At 39.2% G+C, this 22,906-nt stretch overlaps 1 protein-coding gene across 1 annotated transcript in view; it reads right to left on the reverse strand.

Moving 5' to 3' along the window:
- TBC1D15 (TBC1 domain family member 15) overlaps positions 1–22,906 on the reverse strand; it is a 75,281-nt gene that overhangs the window by 43,668 nt on the left and 8,707 nt on the right. The window contains exons 2-4 of the mRNA XM_062203217.1: positions 11,773–11,871; positions 11,291–11,365; positions 151–289 (exon numbers count right to left, since the gene is read on the reverse strand). Of these exons, the coding sequence (XP_062059201.1) occupies positions 151–289; positions 11,291–11,365; positions 11,773–11,871 (313 nt within the window). The remainder of the gene's footprint in view (positions 1–150; positions 290–11,290; positions 11,366–11,772; positions 11,872–22,906) is intronic.

The raw sequence follows: 22,906 nt of genomic DNA on the forward strand, positions 1-22,906 counted from the left end.
ATATAATTAAAATTTGAGAGTTATACAAATTAATCAAAGCAACAAATCATCCTTCTAATGGAGGCACATTAAACAATTTTATTTTCTTTCACTCTTGTTTATTAGTATATTATAGCAAATCAGTTTAAGATTTCAAGATTTAGTTCTTACCTCCATTGGTATGTGGTTTCTTTTTAAATGAAACTGTATTAATCATGTCCCACTCTGCTTCATAACTGTTCAGATATTCTGATCCTCGATGAGCTCTTTCTTTTGGGGCCTGGCTCCACTCTACAACAGAACTGGAGTCCTAAAATAATTACAACAAAAATATGTAAAGTCTAAAACTGGAATTTCATTTGAATCTATAACATCTCCTCCATTTCTACTAAATTAAACTTTGTGGGTTGTGGCAGACATCACTAGTAGGAAAACCAGATACTCTTTCTTATCCTTTATTCCCTTGCTCATATTTACCAAAAAAAAAAAAAAACCTCATAAAAACTTACCCAGACTCCCTTTCAGTTAGATCCCCCCCCCCCAAAAAATACATGCAAAAGTCATCTGTAGGCTATGGAAATGCTTTGACTTTCATAATAAAAGCTTCATCTCTTTTCCTCTTCATCCTACTTTGCCACTGTGAAATCTAAAACTACAGGAGCCATAGCGTGGCAAGAGAACTACTACAAAAGGCTCCCATCCAACAGAGTCAGCAATTTGAGGAAAATAGCTGTGTTTTCTCACTGGCAATCAAAAGGAGCTAAAAACAGCATAACTAAGTATATAGTTCTACAGAACTTTCACTTTCAAAAGAAAAACCAAAAGTCTAAAATGCAGTATTAATAATTTGACTAAATCAAAACATTTAACTTCTATACAGCAAACGACATCACACATAAAGATTAGCAAGACTGCGATAAAACGCTTTTGAAAAACAAAAGAAAAACATCCAAACCAATTCCTACCAATTTAATTAGAAATAGATTAATATCAAAACAGAAAAGCAATAGTTTGAATAGGTAAGTCTCCCTCCCCCCAAAAAACAGAAACCTATATAAAGATGTCCAACATCAGTAACAAAGAAAAATAAAATAAGAATTCTATTTTTTTTACCCAATTTAATTTAAAAAATACTATCATATATGGAAGAGAGTGAGAGAAAATGGACTATCTCCCATCATTGATGAAGATGCTCAACAGCACTAGAAGGGGCAATTTGGGCATACTTACTAAAAATTTAAAATATGCAAGTGTTTAACCACATCAACTCTTTTCATCATCTAGAAAAAGACTCACATATGCAGACAATAAGCAAATGCAAGGATTTTCATTGCACCTTTGTTTAATAGTATAAACTTGAAAAAATTCTAATGTCCAGCAATGGAACAAATGAACTAAGGGATATCCAAGGAAATACTAGATAGTAATCATATGAATGATACATGTTAAAATGTATACATTTAATTATGTGCCATACAACATTTCCAGTAAATGTCCGACAGTATCTATGATGGTGGTCCCAGAACATTACACTGCAGCTGAAAAATTCCTATTACCAAGTGATCTTGTAGTCTCAAAATGCCATAGTATAGAACACTACTCACATGTCTATGGTGATGCTGGTTAAATAAACTCATTGTTCTATCAGCTGTATAAAACTACAGCACATACAATCCTGTACAGTACATAATACTTGATAATGATAAATGGAACGGTTACTAGTTATGTATTTACTTTACTTTTTATGACTGTCACACTTTTAAAAAGTTTACTGCAAGACAGTATGCCTTATTACACCAGCAACAGCTTTCTCCATCACATTTACCATGTCTCTTGACTGGATCAAGAGGTCACAGCAGGTGATGTACCTATACAATCTTCATTTGTGTAAATATACACTATTCCTACAACACACTTCTCCAACATAGTCCTGTTATTAAGTAAAGCATGGCTGCATATTCAACACAAAATAGTAAATAAAATGAGAGTTGCAAAAAGTGTGTGGACTATAACAAATACAACATATGCAATGAGAAACATGCATAAGAAAGTAAACCATTCTACATGCAAATACACTATAGATGTATGTAAAGATAAAGGTCTAGAAATATATATACTGAACGAGGACAGAGGAAGGAAAAGATTCTGGTCAAGCAAGAACTTCAACTTATTATTTGAACTTTTAGCAACAGGAATATATTTGTATATCTCTCCTATAATTTTTAATAAGGGAAAAAGAAAATTAGTAAGAACATAAAGATATGATAAAGGAGTAAGAAAAATTAAGAAATAAGAAATAGGGGCCGGCGCCGTGGCTTAACAGGCTAATCCTCCACCTTGCGGCGCCAGCACACCGGGTTCTAGTCCTGGTTGGGGCGCCGGATTCTATCCCGGTTGCCCCTCTTCCAGGCCAGCTCTCTGCTATGGCCCGGGAAGGCAGTGGAGGATGGCCCAAGTGCTTGGGCCCCGCACCCACATGGGAGACCAGGAGAAGCACCTGGCCCCTAGCTTCAGATCAGTGCGATGCACTGGCCGCAGCGGCCATTGGAGGGTGAACCAACGGCAAAAAGGAAGACCTTTCTCTCTCTCTCTCTATCCACTCTGCCTGTAAAAAAGAAAAAGAAAAAAAAAAAAAGAAAAAAGAAAGAAATAAGAAATAGGGGCAAGTGTCTGGCATAATGGTTAGGCCTCAGCTTGAGACACCTGCATTCTATGTTGGAGTGCCTACATTCAAGTCCTTGCCCTACTCTCCATTCCAGTTTCCTGTTAAATATATGCCTGGGCAGTAGCAGGAGATGGTTCAGGAAGCTGTTGGGTCCCTGTCACCCAAGTGCAAGACCCAACCTGGATTCCTGGCTCTTGGTCTCATTCTGGACCAGCCCTGGCCAGGGCATTTGGGGAATGAATAAGCAGATAAAGATCTAACCACCACCAACTCTCCCCCCAACCCTGCCCCACCACTGGGTGCCTATCTTGGGAGGTCTCTCTCCCTCTTTTTCAAGTAAATAATTTTTTAAAAGAAATAATAAATGAAAACAGGCCAAAAAATATGGGAAACACAACAAACGAATTATAAACTAGAGTGTTACACTTTAAAGTCTTTCCTCAGATGTTATTTCTTAGGGAGCTCTCCTTGTTTGCCCAACGTAATTAAAAGCAACCTGGATTCCAAAAGATGGTGGATTAGGGAAAGACATTGAGCTAGGGTTAGCTATAAATAATAAAAAAAAATTATATTAAATTGTAGAAGTATACTCTGAGGGGAGAACTGGAGGGAAAACTGAACTGGAAATCTTACAGGATGAAGAGGAACGCTGTGGACATGTGTGGTTGCTGCAGACACACAGCACGAACAAGAACACAATATCCAAACTACAAGACAAATCTTTGGAAATCTTACAGTCAGACCAAAAACAAATAAAAAAAAAAAGGAGAAAATTAAAAACTTAAAAACAGCATTGGAGATTTATGGGATACTATCAAATGACCCAATATACAAGTCTTAGAAGTTCTTGAAGGCATGGAAAAAGAGAATGGACTAAGAGACCTATTCAGTGAAAAAATTACAGAGAACTTCCCCAATTTGGATAAATAAAGGGACATCCAGGTACAGGAAGCATATAGAACTCCTAACAGACATGACCAGAAAAGATCTTCACCATGACACATTTTAGTCAAACTCTCCACAGTAAAGCAAAGCAAAAATTCTAAAATGTGCAAGAGAGAAACACCAGATTACTTTCAGAGGATCTCCAATTAGATCAGAGCTCACTTCTAATTAGAAACCCTATAGCCTAGAAGAGAGTGGCAAGATATCGTCTAAGTCTTAAGGGAAAAATAGTGTCAACTCAGACTACTGTACCCTGCAAAGCTCTCATTTATGAATGAAGGTGAAATAAAGACCTTCCATAACAAACAGAAATTGAAAGAATTTGTCACCACTCATCCAGCCTTATAGAAGATGTTTAAGGATGTGCTACACATAGAAACACGGTAACCACTATGAAAGAAAGTGAAGACAGAAAATCCCCCAGTAAAAGTACAAAGGAAATCCAAAGTAAACAATAGGAAAAACGGCAGGGTCAAGTAGTTACTTATCAATAGTCACCTTGAATGTAAATGGCTTCAACTCTCCAGTTAAAAGATATAGACAAGCCAAACATTAAAAAAAACAAGAACCTTATACATGCTGCCTACAAGAAACACATCTCACCAACAAAGATACATGCAGACTGAAAGTGAAAGGATGGAAAAAGATATTCCATTATAACAGAAAGCAAAAAAAGAGGGGGAGAGGGGGATAGATGTTGCTATCCAAATATCAGAGAAAATATATTTTAACAAAAAACACTTAAAAAATATGAAGAAAGGCATTACATAATGATTAAGGAATCAATTCAACAGGAAAATCTGACTATAATAAATGTATATGTACCTAATTATAGGGCACCTGGCTATTTAAAACAAATGTTAATGGATCGAAAGGGAGACATAGACTCCAATACAATACTAACAGGGGACTGCAACTTCCCAATTTCATCAATGGACAGATCAACTAGACAGAAAATCAACAAAGAAAAAACAGAGTTAATCAACATTACAGAACAAACAGACCTAACTGATATCTATAGAACTTTTCACCCCACAGTTTCAGAATACACATTCTTCTCATCAGTGCATGTGACTTTCAATAGGATAGACCATATGCTAGGCCTTAAGCAAGCCTCAGCAAATTAAAAACAAAAAAAATCAAAATCATACCATGCTTTTTCTCTAACCACAACGATGAAGCTGGAAATCAAGAACTCAAGAATCTCCAGCTAATATGCAAACACATGGAGACTGAACAACACATTCCTGAATAAACAGTAAGTCACAGATGAAACCAAAAAAGAAATCAAAAAATTCCTGGAAATGAATAAAGGCAACAATACAGAATATCAAAAAAAGAGGGAGAACACCCAAATTAATAGAATCAAAGATGAAAAAGGAAATGTAATAACAGCACAGAAATAAAAAGAATCATCAAGGCAATTTATAACTCACAGCCAGCATCTTATTGAATGGGGAAAATGTTGGAAGTATTTCTGCTAAGATCTACAACTAGACAAGGATCCTCACTCTCACAATCAATATTCAATATAGCCCTGGAAATTTTAGCCAGAACCATTAGGAAAGAAAAAGCAATCAAAGGTACATACAAATTGGGAAGGAGGCAAACTATCCCTGTTTCCAAACTACACAACTGATAATGGATTAACATCCAGAATCTACAGAAAGTTTAAGAAACTCAGCAACAACAAAACAAATAATCCAGCTAAGAAATGGGCAAAGGACTTGAACAGGTATTTTTTTTTAATATTTATTTATTTATTTAAAAGTCAGAGTTGCACATAGAGAGAAGGAGAGGCAGAGAGAGAGAGAGAGAGAGAGAGTCTTCCTTCCACTAGTTTACTCTCCAAGTGGCCACAAGAGCTCGAGCTGGTCCTATCCGAAGCCAGGAGCTTCTTTCATGTCTCCCACGTGGTTGCAGGGGGCCAAAGACTTAGGCCATCTTCTATTGCTTTCCCATGCCACAGTACAGAGCTGGATCGGAAGTGAAGCAGCTGGAACTTGAACCAGCGCCCATACAGTATGCTGGCACTGCAGGTGGCAGCTTTACCCTCTACAACAGTGCTGGACTCACTGAACAGGTATTTTTCAGAAGAGGAAACTCAAATGGCCAACAGACACTTAAAACAATGCTCAGAATCAGTAGCCATCAGAGAATTTGCAAATACAAAACAAAGAGGTTTCACTTCATACCAGTTAGAATGGTTCTCATATAGAAATCAACAAACAACAAATACTGGTGAGGATGTGAGGAAAACGGTACTCTAATTCACTGTTGGTGGGATGTAAACTGGTGCAGCCACTGTGGAAGGCATCTGGGAAATACCTTTGCAAGCTGAATAATATGACCTACCATATCACCCTGCTATCCCATCCCACTCCTGGGAATTTATTCTAATGAAATGAAATCAGCATATTAAAGAGAGATCTGTACCCTCAAGTTCATTGCAGCACAATTCACAATAGCTAAGATATGGAATCAACCCAGATAGCCAACAACTGTTGATTAGATAAATAAATTATGAAAAAATGTACTATGGAGATCCCAGTGGAAAAAATGGGCCATCAAAGGAGGAGGTACCTTTCTCTGAAGGAAGAAGAGAACTTCCACTTTGAATATGACCTCTTCTAAATAAGATCGGAGTTGGCGAACTCAAAAGGCTTCCATAGCCTTGGCAACCCATGACAAGAGCCTAGGGTGATTACTGATGCCATAAACAAGAGTATCAATTGTTAAATCAACAACAGGAGTCACTGTGCACTTACTCCTCATGTAGGATCTCTGTCCTTAATGTGTTGTACAATGTGAATTAATGCTATAACTAGTACTCAAACAGTACTTTACACTTTGTGTTTCTGTGTGGGTGCAAACTGTTGAAATCTTTACTGAATATATACTAAATTGATCTTCTGTATATAAAGATAATTGAAAATGAATCTTGATGTGAATGGAATGGGAGAGGGAGCAGGAGATGGGATGGTTGCGGGTGGGAAGGAAGTTATTGGGGGGGGGGGGAGCCACTGTAATCCAAAAGCTGTACTTTAGAAATTTATATTTATTAAATAAAAGTTAAAATAAATAAATATGGAACAGGGAAAAAAAAGAAAAAAAATTCACTATGGAGTACTACTGAGCTGTAAGAAAAAAAATTGAAATCCTGTCTTATACAACAAGATGGATGCAACTGGAAACCATTATACTTAGTGGGAAAAAAAAAAAGCGAATCCCAAGAAGATAGGTATTGTGTTTTCCCTGATCTGAGGTAACTAATAGAGCACCTAAAATGCAATGTATTAGAGTGAAATGGACATTTTGAGATTCAATGATTGTTTATAGCCCTTGTCTCTTCCATTGAGGAGCAGTGTTTTGCTGGTTTTTTTTGGTTTTTTTTTTTTTTTTCATACTATTTGTTGAACTCTTTTACTTAGTGTTAGGGTTAACTATACAATCATTCCGTAAACTGAAAATAGATCTTTGTAAAAATTAAGAATGAGAATGTGAGAGGGAAGAGGAAGAATGGCTGGAGCTTGGGTGGGAAGGAGGATCGGGGAGATATATCACTATGTTCCTAAATCTGTAGATATATGAAATACATTAAATAGTATATCTTAAATAACAATAAAATAAATAGTAACCTGGGGGAGGGGTGGCAATCCTCAACATAATCCCTACCAACTCCACCATCAGTACTACAATACTACTCTCCCCCCCACTCTCCATCTTCCAACTTTACTTCTCCCCCAGAAAAAGACTCAGAATTGGTAGATCCCCTCAACAACTAGGGAAACTGGGTAAAAAAAAAAAAAATCAACCTGAAAATAAGACAACTAACAAAAATCCAGAAGGGCAGAATTTTATTCATTATAGAATGCAAACAGAATCTCTGGATAGAGAGAAACCTAGCACATGAGCAAAGGAATAACAAACATAATGAAAACAGGAGAAATAACTAAAAGTTTATCAACATTACCAAGTATTGCAAGACTCGCAGGTCTCTTCCTCTACTCAGCATACAGGCTTACCCTTTAAGGTAGCAATCTGTAGGTTCTTCTCTGGCCAATCTGAGCAGCCCACAGAAAAAAAAAGACTTAGATTTTGATAGTAGAGGTTCCTCAAGGCAAAAGCTTAGCCAGATACCTAAGAGGATGCCCACCAATATCAGGCCTACCTCTGCCTATGCAGAAAATAATCATCTCTGTACATCTGCTATTAAACATGAACACTTCACTACAAAAACTATCTAATATAAAAGGCAAATATATATATATAATATATATACATATATATATATTCACACACACACACACACAAGACAGAAACCATGTGAAACCAAGGCAGTGGGGACACTCAGAGGAAGCAGATCATAGGAAGACAGAATATTAAAAAGCTACACTTAATTTCTCAATAAGAAAAAATATTACATCCATGAAAAACAGAATGCTGTTTCTTAAAAGGAAGGAAGAATCCTCAGCCCACTTAAGATGTCTTTTAAGTTAAAAATAGAGCAGAAACAAAAAGGTAATAAAAGATGAAGATAAACTTGAATCTACAACCAACTAATCTTTGACAAAGGACCTAAAATAAAACCCTGGGGCCGGCGCCGTGGCTCAATAGGCTAATCCTCTGCCTTGCGGCGCCGGCACACTGGGTTCTATTCCCGGTCGGGGCACCGATCCTGTCCCGGTTGCCCCTCTTCCAGGCCAGCTCTCTGCTGTGGCCAGGGAGTGCAGTGGAGGATGGCCCAAGTGCTTGGGCTCTGCACCCCATGGGAGACCAGGAGAAGCACCTGGCTCCTGCCATCGGAACAGCGCGATGTGCCGGCCGCAGCGCACTACCGCGGCGGCCATTGGAGGGTGAACCAACGGCAAAAGGAAGACCTTTCTCTCTATCTCTCTCTCACTGTCCACTCTGCCTGTCAAAAAAAATAAAAATAAAAATAAAAATAAATAAAACCCTGGAGCAAGGACAGTCTCTTCAACAAATGGTGCTTGGGAAACTGTATTGCCACATGCAGAATTATGAAACAGGACCCCTACCTTATACCTAACAAGGAAATCCATTCAAAATGGATTAAAGACCTAAATCTACAACCCGACACCATCAAATTATTAGAGAAGTTAGAAGAAGTTAGAATTAGAATTAGAAGCAGCCCTGCAAGACATTGGCACAGGCAAAGAGTTCTTGAGAAAAAACCCAGAAGCACAAGCAATCAAAGCCAAAATTGACAAATGGGATTACATCAAATTGAGAAGCTTCTGCACTGCAAAAGGAACACTCAGGAAAGTCAAGAGACAACCAACTGAATGGGAGAAAATATTTGCAAACTATACAACTGATATAGGATTAATAACCAGATTATATAAAGAGATCAAGAAACTCAACAACAAAACAAACATCCCAGTGAAGAAATGGGCAAACAATTTAGACAGACATTGTTCAAGAGAAAATCCAAATGGTCAAAAGATACATGAAAAAATGCTGAGGGTCACTAGCTGTCTGGGAAATGCAAATCCAAACCACAAAGAGGTTTCACCTCACCCCCATTAGAATGGCTTTCATGGTAATCAACAAACAATGAATGCTGGTGAGGATGTGAGGGAAAAAGTACCCTAATCCACTGCTGTAGGGAATGTAAACTGGCACAGCCGCTGTGGAAGACACTGTGGAGATACCTCAGAAGTCTGAACATAGACTTACCATATGACCCAGCCATCCCACTCCTGGGAATTTATCCAAGAGAAAGTAAAGAGTTATCTGCACCCCCATGCTTACCGAGCTCAATTCACAATGCCCATCAACAGAAGACTTAATAAAGAAATTATGGGATATGTATGCTATGGAATACTACACAGCAGTTTTAAAAAATGAAATCCGATCATTTACAATAAAGTGGATGAATCTGGAAAACATCATACTTGGTGAAATATGCCAGTCCTAAAGAGACAAATATCACATGTTCTCCCTGACCTGTGATAACTAATAGAGTATCTAAAAGTCAATCTGTAGATGTGAAATTGACACTTTGAGAAGCAATGACTTGAACAGCCTTTGTATTGACTGCTGAGGAACAGTTTTTTGGTTTTTTTTTAATACTATTTGTTGAACTCCTCAAAGAGCTGTATTATAACTATGTCTAAGAGATCCCAGTACCAGCTGCTCCACTTCTGACCCAGCTCCCTGCTAATGCACCAGGGAAAGCAGTAGAAGATGGCCCAAATACTTGGGCCCCTGCACTCACATGGGAGACCCAGAAGAAGCTGCTGGTTCAGATTGGCACAGCTCTAGCCATTGTGGCCACTTGGGGAATGAACCAGCAGATGGAAAACCTCTCTCTCTGTCTCTCTGCCTCTGACTCTCTGTAACTCTGACTTTCAAATGAATAAATACATTTTTGAAAAAAAAAAATTGGAGCCTAATCCAAAATTAGTGTCCTCATAAATACGGATTTCTATTAATAAATATATCAACAGAGAGACAACAAAGGGAAAAGAATGAGGAAATACAGGGAGAACAGCATACCAAATCAAAGAATGCCTAAGGCTACCAGAAGCTGTTCAAGGGGCAAAGAACAGATTCTACCCCACAGGCTTAATCCTGCTAACACCCTGATCTGTGACTTTTTTGCATTCAGCACTGTGAGACAGTAACTTTCTATTGTTCTAAACCACCCAGTTTGTGGTACATTGTGACAGCAGCAATAAGAAACTAATACAACATACCCATAGGCTTCCTAAAATTAAAAAGACAATTAACAATTGCTAGAGAGAACGTGGAGAAATTCAAATCCTCATACACTACTGGTGGAATTGAAAAATGCTGCAGCTGCTTTGGAAAATGGTGCAACTGTATGATACAGCAATTTTACTCCCAGATATAACTCAAAAGAAAAACATAACACAAAAATGTGTACATGAATGTTCATATAAGCATTATTTATATAAGTCTGCAAGTGAAAACAACCCAGAGCATGGTGCTGTGGTGTAGTGGGTAAAGCCACTGCCTGCAGTGCCAGCACCCCATGTGGGCACCAGTTTGAGTCCTGGCTACTCCAGTTCTGATCCAGCTCTCTGCAATGGCCTGGGAAAGCAATAGAAGATGGCCCAGCATGGGAGACCTGGAAGAAGCTCCTGCCTCCTGGTTTCGGATCAGCACAGCTCCAGCTATTGTGGCCATCTGGGGAGTGAACCAGTGGATGGAAGACCTCCCTCTCTCTCTCTCTCTCTGCCTCTCGTTCTCTCTCTTTGTAACTCTGCCTTTCAAATAAATAAATAAATCTTTAAAAAAAAAACCTCCATCAACTGATGGATGCATAAACAAAAAGTGATAACCAATAAAATATTATTCTGTACGCACACACACACAAATAAACGGATGAACCTTGAAATCACTATATAAAGTGAAACAAACCAATCACAAAAAACACATATTACATATATATTGTTTAAAGGTAATGTCCATGGTAGGACAATTGTTAGAAAGTTGATTAATAGTTGCCACGGCTGACTACTAATTGAGTTTCTTTTTGGAGAATGGTGGAATATTCTGAAATTAGATATTGAAGACGGTTACACAACTGTGGCAATATACTAAAATTTAATGAATTGTATACTTTCAAAGGATGAACTATGTGAATAATGTCTTGATAAAGCTGTTATTTAAAAAACAGTATTTCCTCATCATACTTTTTTCCTTAAATACCTTTCTAGCATAGAGAACACTAGAAGAATCCAATGCATCATCCAGTGGTCTCCAATCCACTATTACTTCAGCATCCTGGAGGAAAAAAATGTGAACTATATTTAGTATTCAGCAATATGCTACATTCTTACCCACTTATTTTTTATTCCCCGAATCTAAAATAAAAATTTACCTCCTCAAATTTCAGCATTTTAAGTATGCTAATATATGTGAACCACTGTTTGACAAATTATACATATTTTTAGGTTCTTCCTAGTTTTAATTGTGTTATTATAACTTCTATACAATAAATTGAAAAATATTCCTTGTCATTTTACTGGTTTACCTGAAGAATTTCATTTCTATCATTTCCCTATTAAATTTACAACTATTGTTAAATTACACAACTGTATCTTACACACGAAGATCAACCTTTCTGATAATGCCCCAAATATGGACCACTACCCAAAACTATTAAAATCTAGTAAATACTAGAAACTTACCTTTTCTAAAACACGTAATATTCCTGAAATCAAGCTGTCTTGGTCATTGGTCTTTCCACAAGATGAGTGAATATATACCCCTTCTTGTTCATATATAATCTAGAACAATAAAAATAAGATTCGCATTCAGTATTATTACAACATTGTTAAAAATTCTTTTTTTATTTATTTGAAGGGAGAGTCACACAGAGAGGGAAAGAGAGAAAGCTCTTCCATCTGCTAGCTCACTCCCTAAAGGCTGCAAGGGCCAGAGCTGAGCCCATCCAAAGCCAGGAGCCTCGGGGCCTCCTAGAGATGCAGGGGCCCAAGCACTTGGGCCATCCTCCACTGTCTTCCCAGACCATAGCAGAGAGCTGGATCAGAAGAGGAGCAGCCAGGACACAAACCAGCACCCACATGGGATGCCAGAGTCACAGGCATAGGCTTAGCCTACTATATCAGTCCCATTTGTTAAAAATTCTAAAAGATATTTTTGTATAACATTTGGCCAAGCTTTCAACCATAAAATGCTTAGGACTGCAAGTGTTTCAGATTTTGCATTTTTTTTTTTCAAATTTCAGAGTATTTGCATACACATAATGTTGTAGAGATGGGACCCAAGTCTAAACATGAAATTCATCTATTTCATGAAGATCTTACACGTATAGCCTGAGGATAATTGTATATAATATTTTTAGTGTGCTGCATTTTGACTGTAATCCATCACATGAGGTTGGATGTAGAATTTTCCACTTGTGGCATATATTGCTACTGAAAAGTTTTGGATTTTACAGCATTTCAAGAGTTCAGATTTTTCAATTTTAGGGATGCCTAATCTGTATTTAAGGAATATCAATCATCAAAACATCAAACATCAAATTTGAAAACATCAAATAAAAACTGGACAGATGTTTGCTTTTTAGCTTAGTGATAATTAAAATCTTGATTTTTCATAATCCAAGATGTCAGATTAACTGCTGTGTGTCTCAATATATAAATTCTACTTAAGTAAAAGAATGCATTCAAACCTGAAAATATCCAAAAACAGATGAAATACAATGAGGAATCAGTACTTCTCAATTATTCCCATAATAGTACATTTTCATTGTAGGATCACTTTGGTGTGTATTTTAACGTAGTGGCAAAGAAATGCAGAAAATGTTAAGAAAATTTATAGTAGTGATGAGGACTACAAGGAATAGCTAGCATAAAGTAGTTCAATTCTACAAATATTTACTATGTGCTCTTCTATGTAAAAGTATTCAAAAGACTACAAATCATGAGCATGATGAAAATATGACCCTTTAAAAAAGTGCTACAGGAATATAAGAGAGACTCAGGCATTTATAACGAAGCCTTATTTTTTAAATGCATAATGTCCTAAGTTAAGATTCCATTCCTGGTTATTCATTTCATACTATTAAATTTTTTAATTTTGAAAATAAGGAAAATAAAATAGTCACTTCCAGACATAAGTACATTTGACATGTTTAAGTTTGGAATATGGTGTTTTTCCATGTCCACGGATCATTCGTTAATATAATCACATTAACTTCAGAATCATGGACCAGGGGCTGGCGCTGTGGCATAGCGGGTAAAACCGCTGTCTACAGTGCCGGCATCCCATAAGGACACCAGTTCAAGACCTGGCTGCTCCACTTCCGATCCAGCTCTCTGCTATGGCCTGATAAGCAGTGGAAGATGGCCCAAGTCCTTGGGCCCCTGCACCCATGTGGGAGACCCAGAAGAAGCTGCTGGCTCCTGGCTTCAGATAGTTGCAGCCATTTGGAGAGTCAATCAGCAGATAGAAGATTCTCTCTCTCTCTCTCTCTCTCTCTCTCTCTTTCTCTCTCTGCCCCTGCCTCTCTGTAACTCTTACAAATAAATAAAATCTTAAAAAAAAAAAAAATCACAAGTCCACAATGAAAGAGAAGCTCTACCAGAGCCAATTCACTGCCTCCAAGTTCCTAACTGTATAAAAGAGCACACATGCTCTTATTTTTACCTAGCTTTCATGGAACACTTACGCACCAGGCACTCTACTTGTTACAACTAAATCTTTACAAGAACCTCACGTCTGGTTCTATAAGTATATTGTACTATATCATGATAAGAAGGCCAACTGTGTTAATAAGAAAACTGAAAACGACTAAACAACTTGCCCAAGGTCAATGATACAAATAACAAGATATGGTGGAGATGAAAACCTAGGCAAGCTGACCCCAGAAAACTGTTCTTTTAGCTACTACCACATTACTTTCACTATCCCTCTTACAACTTCGTTATGTTATTCAGTAGTGATATAAACTTACATCAGTAAAGAATATTTCTTGTAATCAAGATCACCAGAAAGTTCTGACTTCAAAAACCCAAAATAACATGGTACTTCATAAATATCCACAATTTATATGTGTCAGTTAAGAATGTAAAAATTAACTTAAAATGGCTTTTTTTAAAAGATTATTTTATCTATTTGAAAGTTGAAGTTACATAGATAGAGAAGGAGAGGCAGAGAGAGAGAGAGATTTTCCATCAGCTGGCTCACTCCTCAATTTCCAAGCCAGGAGTCAGGAGCTTCCTCCACCCCTCCCATGCTGGTGCAGGGGCCCAAGGACCTGGTCCATCCTCCACTGCTTTCCCAGGCCACAGCAGAGAGCTGGAGCGGAAGTGGAGCAGCCATTTCCTATGTGAACCAGTGTCCACATAGGATGCCAGCACTACGGGCAGCGGCCTCACCCGCTATGCCACAACGCCAGCTCCATAAAAATGGCTTTTTTTGCAGTAGTTCAGCACAAGACTGTTCTTGCCTTCTGCTTAACAGAAGCACAAAGACTGGGGATAGAATGAACTGGGAAAGGGTTGAAAAAAAACTTGCCGTGGCCTGCGCCATGGCTCAATAGGCTAATCCTCTGCCTAGCGGCACGGGCACAACGGATTCTAGTTCCGGTCGGGGCGCCGGATTCTGTCCTGGTTGCCCCTCTTCCAGGCCAGCTCTCTGCTGTGGCCCGGGAGTGCAGTGGAGGATGGCCCAAGTGCTTGGGCCCTACACCCACATGGGAGACCAGGAGAAGCACCTGGCTCCTGCCTTCGGATCAGCGCAATGCGCCGGCCGCAGCAGCCATTGGAGGGTGAACCAAGGGTAAAAGGAAGACCTTTCTCTCTCTCTCTCACTGTCCACTCTGTCAAAAAAAGAAAAAAAAAAGAAAAGAAAAAAAAAGGCCAGCGCCGTGGCTTAACAGGCTAATCCTCCGCCTTGCGGCGCTGGCACACCAGGTTCTAGTCCCGGTCGGGGCGCCAGATTCTATCCCGGTTGCCCCTCTTCCAGGCCAGCTCTCTGCCCTGGCCCGGGAAGGCAGTGGAGGATGGCCCAAGTGCTTGGGCCCTGCACCCGCATGGGAGACCAGGAGAAGCACCTGGCTCCTGGCTTCGGATCAGTGCGGTGCGCCGGCCGCAGCAGCCATTGAAGGGTGAACCAACGGCAAAAAGGAAGACCTTTCTCTCTGTGTCTCTCTCTCTCACTATCCACTCTGCCTGTCAAAAAAAAAAAAAAAAAACTTGTCATTTGTATGGAGATGAAAAAACTTAAGCATACAGACACATTCACACATAGGTACAAAGATTGTGTGTGTGTGTGTGTATGTAAATAAGAATATTCACAGCAGCATTATTTTCAATATCAGAGGGAGGACAGAGTGTTGAGGAGGGAAAGAAGAGTATAAATCTAGATGTTCACAAATAGGAAGATGATGAAACATATACAAGGGATATCCATTTATGGGGGATACTATTCAGGAGTTGAGGTAGATTAAATGGATGGGCAAGCAGGTAGACATACATGGAGCAGATATACTAGGAAAAATCAACAGTATGATGACATTTACACTTTTTAAAAATATCTTGATATCTGTGTGAAATAAATAGAGCAAATTCTGGAAGGACACACTTCAAACAGAGAGGCTACTTCTGAATAGAATAGGGAAGACTAAAAAGGAAAATAAATTTAACTTTTTATATTAATGTTTCTAGCTTATTTGAATATTTCAAGGTAAAAATGTTTAAAAATAATTTAAAGCATAATAAGTATGTTTATATAAAGTATAATAAATATATTTATATTATTCATATAATAAAGTATATGAAAAGGGGGAATTCCAGAAGTATAAACTAAACTTTCTAGACTTCAGTTTGTCAGTTTATAAAACAGGAGTTGTGCTACATTATTACATCTGAGGCAACAGAATGAAAATATGAAAATTTAAATTCCTTAAAATCTCAAGCCTTTTTCACCAATGATTTAGTACTTTGTTATCTCATAGCAGAAAAAAGTACATTTATTTGCCAAGAAAAGCTCATTAACAATGCAATTAGCAATGCAGTTTAAACTTCTGTGACCCTATTAACATTAAAGAGATTCTGGAACCCTAAAGAAGTAAACCCTACAGAATCAAATGAACACTTTTCCCAAAACACATTAAGCAACTCTCTTTTCCATACAATTGTTGGTCAACTGTTGCCTATTTTATTTGATATTGAAGAAAAAGTTTAAAGAGTTTCCTAAGTAATTTGTCTGAGAAAAATCTAAAAAGTATTAAAGTAGCAGGCACCTTACAAAAAAAAAAAAAAAAAAAAAAAAGGTCAAAGCCTCACGCATTCATTTGTTGTGTTCCTTTTAAGTCCTCAGCACTTTTTAAGGGACAAATTACACATCCACAAATTCAAAATTCCAAACCTATTTGTAGTCCTTAGAAAGCAGTCACATTTACTTTCTAATATGAAGTATTAGTGTTACCACTTCTATCAAAAATAGCAGATGGAATGAAATTAATAAGCTTACTAATTTGTACCAGCAACTAAACCTTATGATATCTTACATAGTCTTCCCTATCTGTGGATACTGCATTCCAGGACTCAAAAGAATTGAGAAAGTGTATTTGTACAGAATATGTACAGACTTTCATATCATTATCTCCTAAACAATACAAAGTAACTACTGTTTACATGGTATTTACACTGTATCAGTATTATAAGCAATCTAGTGGTGACAAAGTGTACCAAAGGATTACACAAGTTATGTGCACACTATACCATAGTGTAGCAAGGACTTGAGCACCTGCAGATTTTGGTATCTGCGGGGAGGTCCTGGAACAAATTTTCCTCCCATGCTGAAGGACAGTTATATTTTATAAGTCTTAACAGCACAGGAAAAAAAAATAAGTTGCATCGGGACACAATTTACTTCAAATATAAAACAAGTTAGTGATAACAATAACTGAATAGCACTGTTTTCAAGGTACTGATCTCATTTAAATCCTATAGTCATCCTAAAGGAGTCTCAACAAATCACATTATCTCTATCTTCATTTTATAAGAATAAACTGAGACAAGAGCTGTTCAGCAACTTTACTCAAGACCACATACTTGACAGGTGCCGTGGCTCAATAGGCTAATCCTCCGCCTGCGGCGCCAGCACACCGGGTTCTAGTCCTGGTTGGGGTGCCAGATTCTGTCCCAGTTGCTCCTCTTCCATTCCAGGTCTCTGCTATGGCCCGGGAAGGCAGTGGAGGATGGCCCAAGTGCTTGGGCCCTGCACACACAAGGGAGACCAGGAGAAACACCTGGCTCCTGGCTATGGATCAGTGCGGCGGCCGCAGTGGCCATTGGGGGGTGAACCAACGGAAAAGGAAGACCTTTCTCTCTGTCTCTCTCTCTCTCACTGTCCACTCTGCTTGTCAAAAAAAAAAAAAAAAAAAAACAAAAAAAACAAAAAAAAAAAAAAAACCACATACTTGGGGCCAGCACTGTGGCACAGTGGGTTAACACCCTGGACTGAAGCACCAGCATCCCATATGTGCACCGGTTCGAGACCTGGCTGCTCCACTTCCAATCCAGCTCTCTGCTATGGCCTGGAAAAGCAGTAGTCCTTGGGCTCCTGGCTTCGGATCAGTACAGATCCGCAGCTCCGGCGGTTGCGGTCAACTGGGGAGTGAATCATCGAATGGAAGACCTCTCTCTCTCTCTCTCTCTCTCTCTCTCTCTCTGCCTCTCCTCTCTCTGTGTAACTCTTTCAAATAAATAAACAAATCTTTAAAAAAAAAAAAAAAGACCACATACTTAAAGGAAGGAGTTAATTTCAAATTTTCTAACATGTTCATACCATAAATCTCAACTACTGCCTCAAAAACTACCAAAAATTTCTGTATGGCTTCCCTATATAAAAATAATTTCTGGAATCATTTACATGCACAAAATAATGCTGCTTCAGGACTAAAAACCAGTGGATGGAAGCACTCTCATTCTCTTTCCTTCTCTCTCTCCTCTCTCCCCTCTCTGTAACTTTTTCAAGTAAATAAAAAATCTTTGTTTTTCTTCTTTTAAAAAAGTCTTAAAAAAAAAAAAAAAGAAGCAACTGACAGAATGGAAGAAAATATTTGCAAACCATACATCTGATAAATGATCAATATCCAGAATATACAAGGAGCTCAAGAAACTCAACAGTAAACAATCCAGTTAAGAAATGGGCTAAGGATAAGACAAGACATTTTTCAAACGATGAAATACAAATGGCCAACAGACACATGAGAAGATGCTCATGACACTAGTGATCAGAGAAATGGAAATAAAAACCACAATGAGGTTTTTACCTCATCCCAGTTAGAATGGCTATCATACAAAAATCAAAATAAATAAATAAAATGGCCGGCGCTGCAGCTCAATAGGCTAATCCTCTGCCTGCGGCGCCGGCACACTGGGTTCTACTCCTGGTCAGGGCACCGGATTCTGTCCCGGTTGCCCCTCTTCCAGGCCAGCTCTCTGCTATGGCCCGGGAAGGCAGTGGAGGATGGCCCAAGTGCTTGGGCCCTGCACCCGCATGGGAGACCAGGAGAAAAACCTGGCTCCTGGCTTCGGATCAGCGCGGTGCGCCAGCCGCAGCGGCCATTGGAGTCAGGTGAACCAATGGCAAAGGAAGACCTTTCTCTCTCTCTCTATCCACTCTGCCTGTCAAAAAAAGGAAAAAAAAGAAAAAAAAAACCTGTATGTATAAAATACACTAAATTTGTTCCCTTTATATAAATGAAAAAATATTTTAAGAAACTGAAAGGAATTCCCAGTAATACTATATAGAAAGAAAACATTTCAAATGACACAACCACAGAATTTTTAAAATACCAGTAACAATAAATACATACAAGAAAGTGATTATAAGTTTAGACAGCAGTTACTTAGGGGATGAGGGATACATGGAAGACCTCTGAGGAAGCCACCAAAAATCTATTTCTGATACGAGTTGTAGTTACAAGGATGCTTGCCTTATGACTTATTAATCTATGAATTAGAATTTTCTGCATGTAAGATGCTAAAAATCACTGATAATTATCACAAAATGTAAAGCTTTAAATAGGATTTAAATCAAATTTCAAGGGTAGTGGAGGAACAATGATAAAAATCATGATGTGAATTTAACAATGGAAAAATACATCTTAAAATCAAGGATGTGTTTGGCATAGCAGTTAAATTGCCACTCGGGACACACACATACCATATTATAATGTCTGGGTTCAAGTTTCACTTCCACTTCTGATCAGCTTCCTACTAATGCACACACTGAAAGGCAACAGGTGATGGATCAACAACTCGGGTCCCTACCACCCACATGTGAGACCCGGATTGAGTTCCAAGCTCCTGTTCTCAGCCTGCCCCTATCTCAGCTGTAGGTACGGGGAGTAAACCAGTAGAAGGGAGATCTCTGTCTCCCTGTATGTCTGCCTTTCAAGTAAACTAATTTAAAAAACAAAAAAAAAGCAAAAGAAAGGAAGAGCAGGTGTTTAGTCTGGCAGTTACAAAACCTGTGTCTTCCTGCTAATGCAAACCGCTGGGAGGCAGTGGTGATGATCCAAGTACATAAGAGATCTACACTGAGTTCCAGGCTCCTGGCTTCCAGCAAAATGTTGAGGAAATCTGGGTAGTAAAACTGATAGGAGCACATTCTCTTTCTTTCTCTCTCTCTCTTTTGCTCTCAAATTTTAAGACTTTTTTAAAAATGATAAACATACAATATACTCATATATGATCCAGCCACTCGATTCCTAGATATTTGCTCAAGAAAAATGAAAGCATATCCTTTTTTTTTTTTTTTTTTTTTTTGACAGGCAGAGTTAGACAATGAGAGAGTGAGAGAGACAGAAAGGTCTTCCTTCTGTTGGTTTACCCCCCAAAAAATGGCAGCTACGGCCAGCGCACTGCACTGATCCGAAGCCAGGAGCCAGGTGCTTCCTCCTGGTCTCCCATGTGGGTGCAGGGCCCAAGCACTTGGGCCATCCTCCACTGCCTTCCCAGGTCAGAGCAGAGAGCTGGACTGGAAGAGGAGCAACCAAGACAGAACCCGGTGCCCCAACAGGGACTAGAACCCAGGGTACTGGCGCCACAGGCAGAGGATTAGCCTAGTGAGCTGTGGCGCCGGCAGAAAGCATATCCTTATACAAAGACTTGTATTCTTTTTTTTTTTTTTTGACAGGCAGAGTGGACAGTGAGAGAGAGACAGAGAGAAAGGTCTTCCTTTTGCCATTGGTTCACCCTCCAATGGCCGCCGCGGTTGGCGCACTGCGGCCGGCGCACCGCGCAGATCCAATGGCAGAAGCCAGGTGCTTCTCCTGGTCTCCCATGCGGGTGCAGGGCCCAAGCACTTGGGCCATCCTCCACTGCACTCCCTGGCCACAGCAGAGAGCTGGCCTGGAAGAGGGGCAACCGGGACAGGACCGGTGCCCCGACCGGGACTAGAACCTGGTGTACCAGCGCCGCAAGGCGGAGGATTAGCCTAGTGAGCCACGGCGCCGGCCAAAGACTTGTATTCTAATGTTCACTTTATTTGTAACAGCCAAAGTGAAAATCACACAAATGTCTACCAATAGGTGACCAGATCTAACATATTATGTACTCACCCAATGGGGTATTTCTTGCCAAGATGCAAAATTAAGCAAATAATACATACAGCATGAATGAATCTTAAAGTAATTAAGGAATTACATAAGGAATTAAGTAACAAAGGAAGCCAGATCAAAAACAGAACACTCAGTATTTAATTCCATCCACAAAAAATTCTGCAAAACACAAATTATATTGACAAAAAATTCAGTGATCACCTGTGGACAGGTGAGTGATTACAATGAGTCAAGAGGAAACTTGGAGGGAGCAGTAGAAATATCATTACCTTGTATTCAGATTCATGGTGTACACATACATTTAAAGTTATGAAATTATATAGTCTGTTACCTGTCAATTGTACAATAAAACTGTATAAAAATAATTTACACATACAGTCTACTGTCTTAAAATATACAAGCCTATAAACAATACATATGTGGAGATATTTTCACTAACAAAAACAATGAAAAATAAAACTAAATTGATCCTGATACTGCCTCAAAAAAAAAAAAATAAAAATCACAATTCTACTTATTTGCAAATTAGGCATCCATAGGGAACAAAAAGTAACAAGATTATTCAAGGATTTGCCACTTGGTGGTGCTAAACTGCTTAAATAAATTCAAATTTAACAAACTTTCATTAAGCAATTGTGTGCTAGACACGGTAGAGAATAGAAAGATTAAATTCCTTGTCTCTAAGTAGTTAGCAATATTACAAAAAGGGAAAAATCTTTACACAAGAAAGAATATTCCTGAGGATGCGGCGGGGCATGGGGATGTTAATGAAAGTGCTGGGGCCTGCGCTGTGGTGCAGCAGGTTAAAGCCCTGCCCTGAAGCGTCGGCATCCTATAGGGCGCTGGTTCTAGTCCCGGGTGCTCCTCTTCCAATCCAGCTCTCTACTATGGCCTGAGAAAGCAGTAGAGGATGGCCCAAGTCCTTGGGCCCCTGCACCCACATGGGAGACCCAGAAGAAGTTCCTGGCTCCTGGCTTTGGATGGCCCCAGCTCCGGCCGTTGCGGCCATCTGGGGAGTGAACCAGCGGATGCAAGACCTCTCTCTGTCTCTACCTCTCTCTGTAACTTTGTCTTTCAAATTAATAAAATAAATCTTTTTTTAAAAGGGGCTAAAATAAGACCGGCGCCACAGCTCACTTGGCTAATCCTCCGCCTGCGGTGCCAGCACCCGGGGTTCTAGTCCCGGTTGCCCTTCTTCCATTCCAGCTCTCTGCTGTGGCCCAGGAAGGCAGTGGAGGATGGCCCAAGTACTTGGGCCCTGCACCTGCATGGGAGACCAGGAGGAAGCACCTGGCTCCTGACTTCAGATCGGCACAGCACGCTGGCCGTAGCAGCCATTTGGGGGTGAACCAACGGAGAAGGAAGACCTTTCTCTCTGTCTCTCTGTCTCTGCCTGTCCAAAAAAAAAAAGTGCTAAAATAAAGGGCAGTGGGGGTGAGTTTTCCATTTGGAATAAAATTGTCTTATGCCACCAGGTTCTTATTTATTCTCAAATATTTGCTCAGATACCCAAGCAGATAAGTACATTTATAGAACTTCCAATAATGATTTGATGCCAATAGAGTACACATTTTCTCCCCCTTCAGCAAAGGAATCATGTCAGAAATAACTTATTAAAAGAGTTCTGAGGATCACAGCAAACATTTTAGAATAAATTTGCTGGCCTCTAATTCATCGAGTAAGAATTAAAAAGCAAAACTCAGGAAAACAAAATATAAATTTAACTCCCAACAAAGTAAAAGGATGTATTTTTGCACACTCCAACTCACGTTCACATTTCTTCTTGACACAAAAGGCTGAAAAGGGAAACTTTCCAAAATAATGTCTTTTTTACACTGTTCATACTCTTAAGTGGGACTGGATTTATGATAATTAAAGATGAATGACAACATTCAGCCCAAAATTTTTCAAAAGATTTGTTTATTTGAAAGTCGGGTTGGGGGAAGCGACAGAGATAGAGAGACAGAGAGAGATCTTCCATTCACTGTTCACTACACAAATAGCCACAACCACCTGCTGTTTCCCAGCAACAGGGAGCTGGATGGGAAGCAGAGCAGCACAGACTCATACTGGCACTCAACAAGGAATGCAGGCAGCTCATACTGGCAGACTCATACTGGCACGCAACAAGGAATGCCACAATGCCCATTCCCTGTAAGCTTAGGGTAAAATTCTTGTCCTAAATCTCTGCACAAACATGGAAATCCAATACCTACCAC

The sequence above is a fragment of the Lepus europaeus genome, chromosome 10 (genome assembly GCF_033115175.1).
Source record: "Lepus europaeus isolate LE1 chromosome 10, mLepTim1.pri, whole genome shotgun sequence".
NCBI classification, from domain to species: Eukaryota; Metazoa; Chordata; class Mammalia; order Lagomorpha; family Leporidae; genus Lepus; species Lepus europaeus.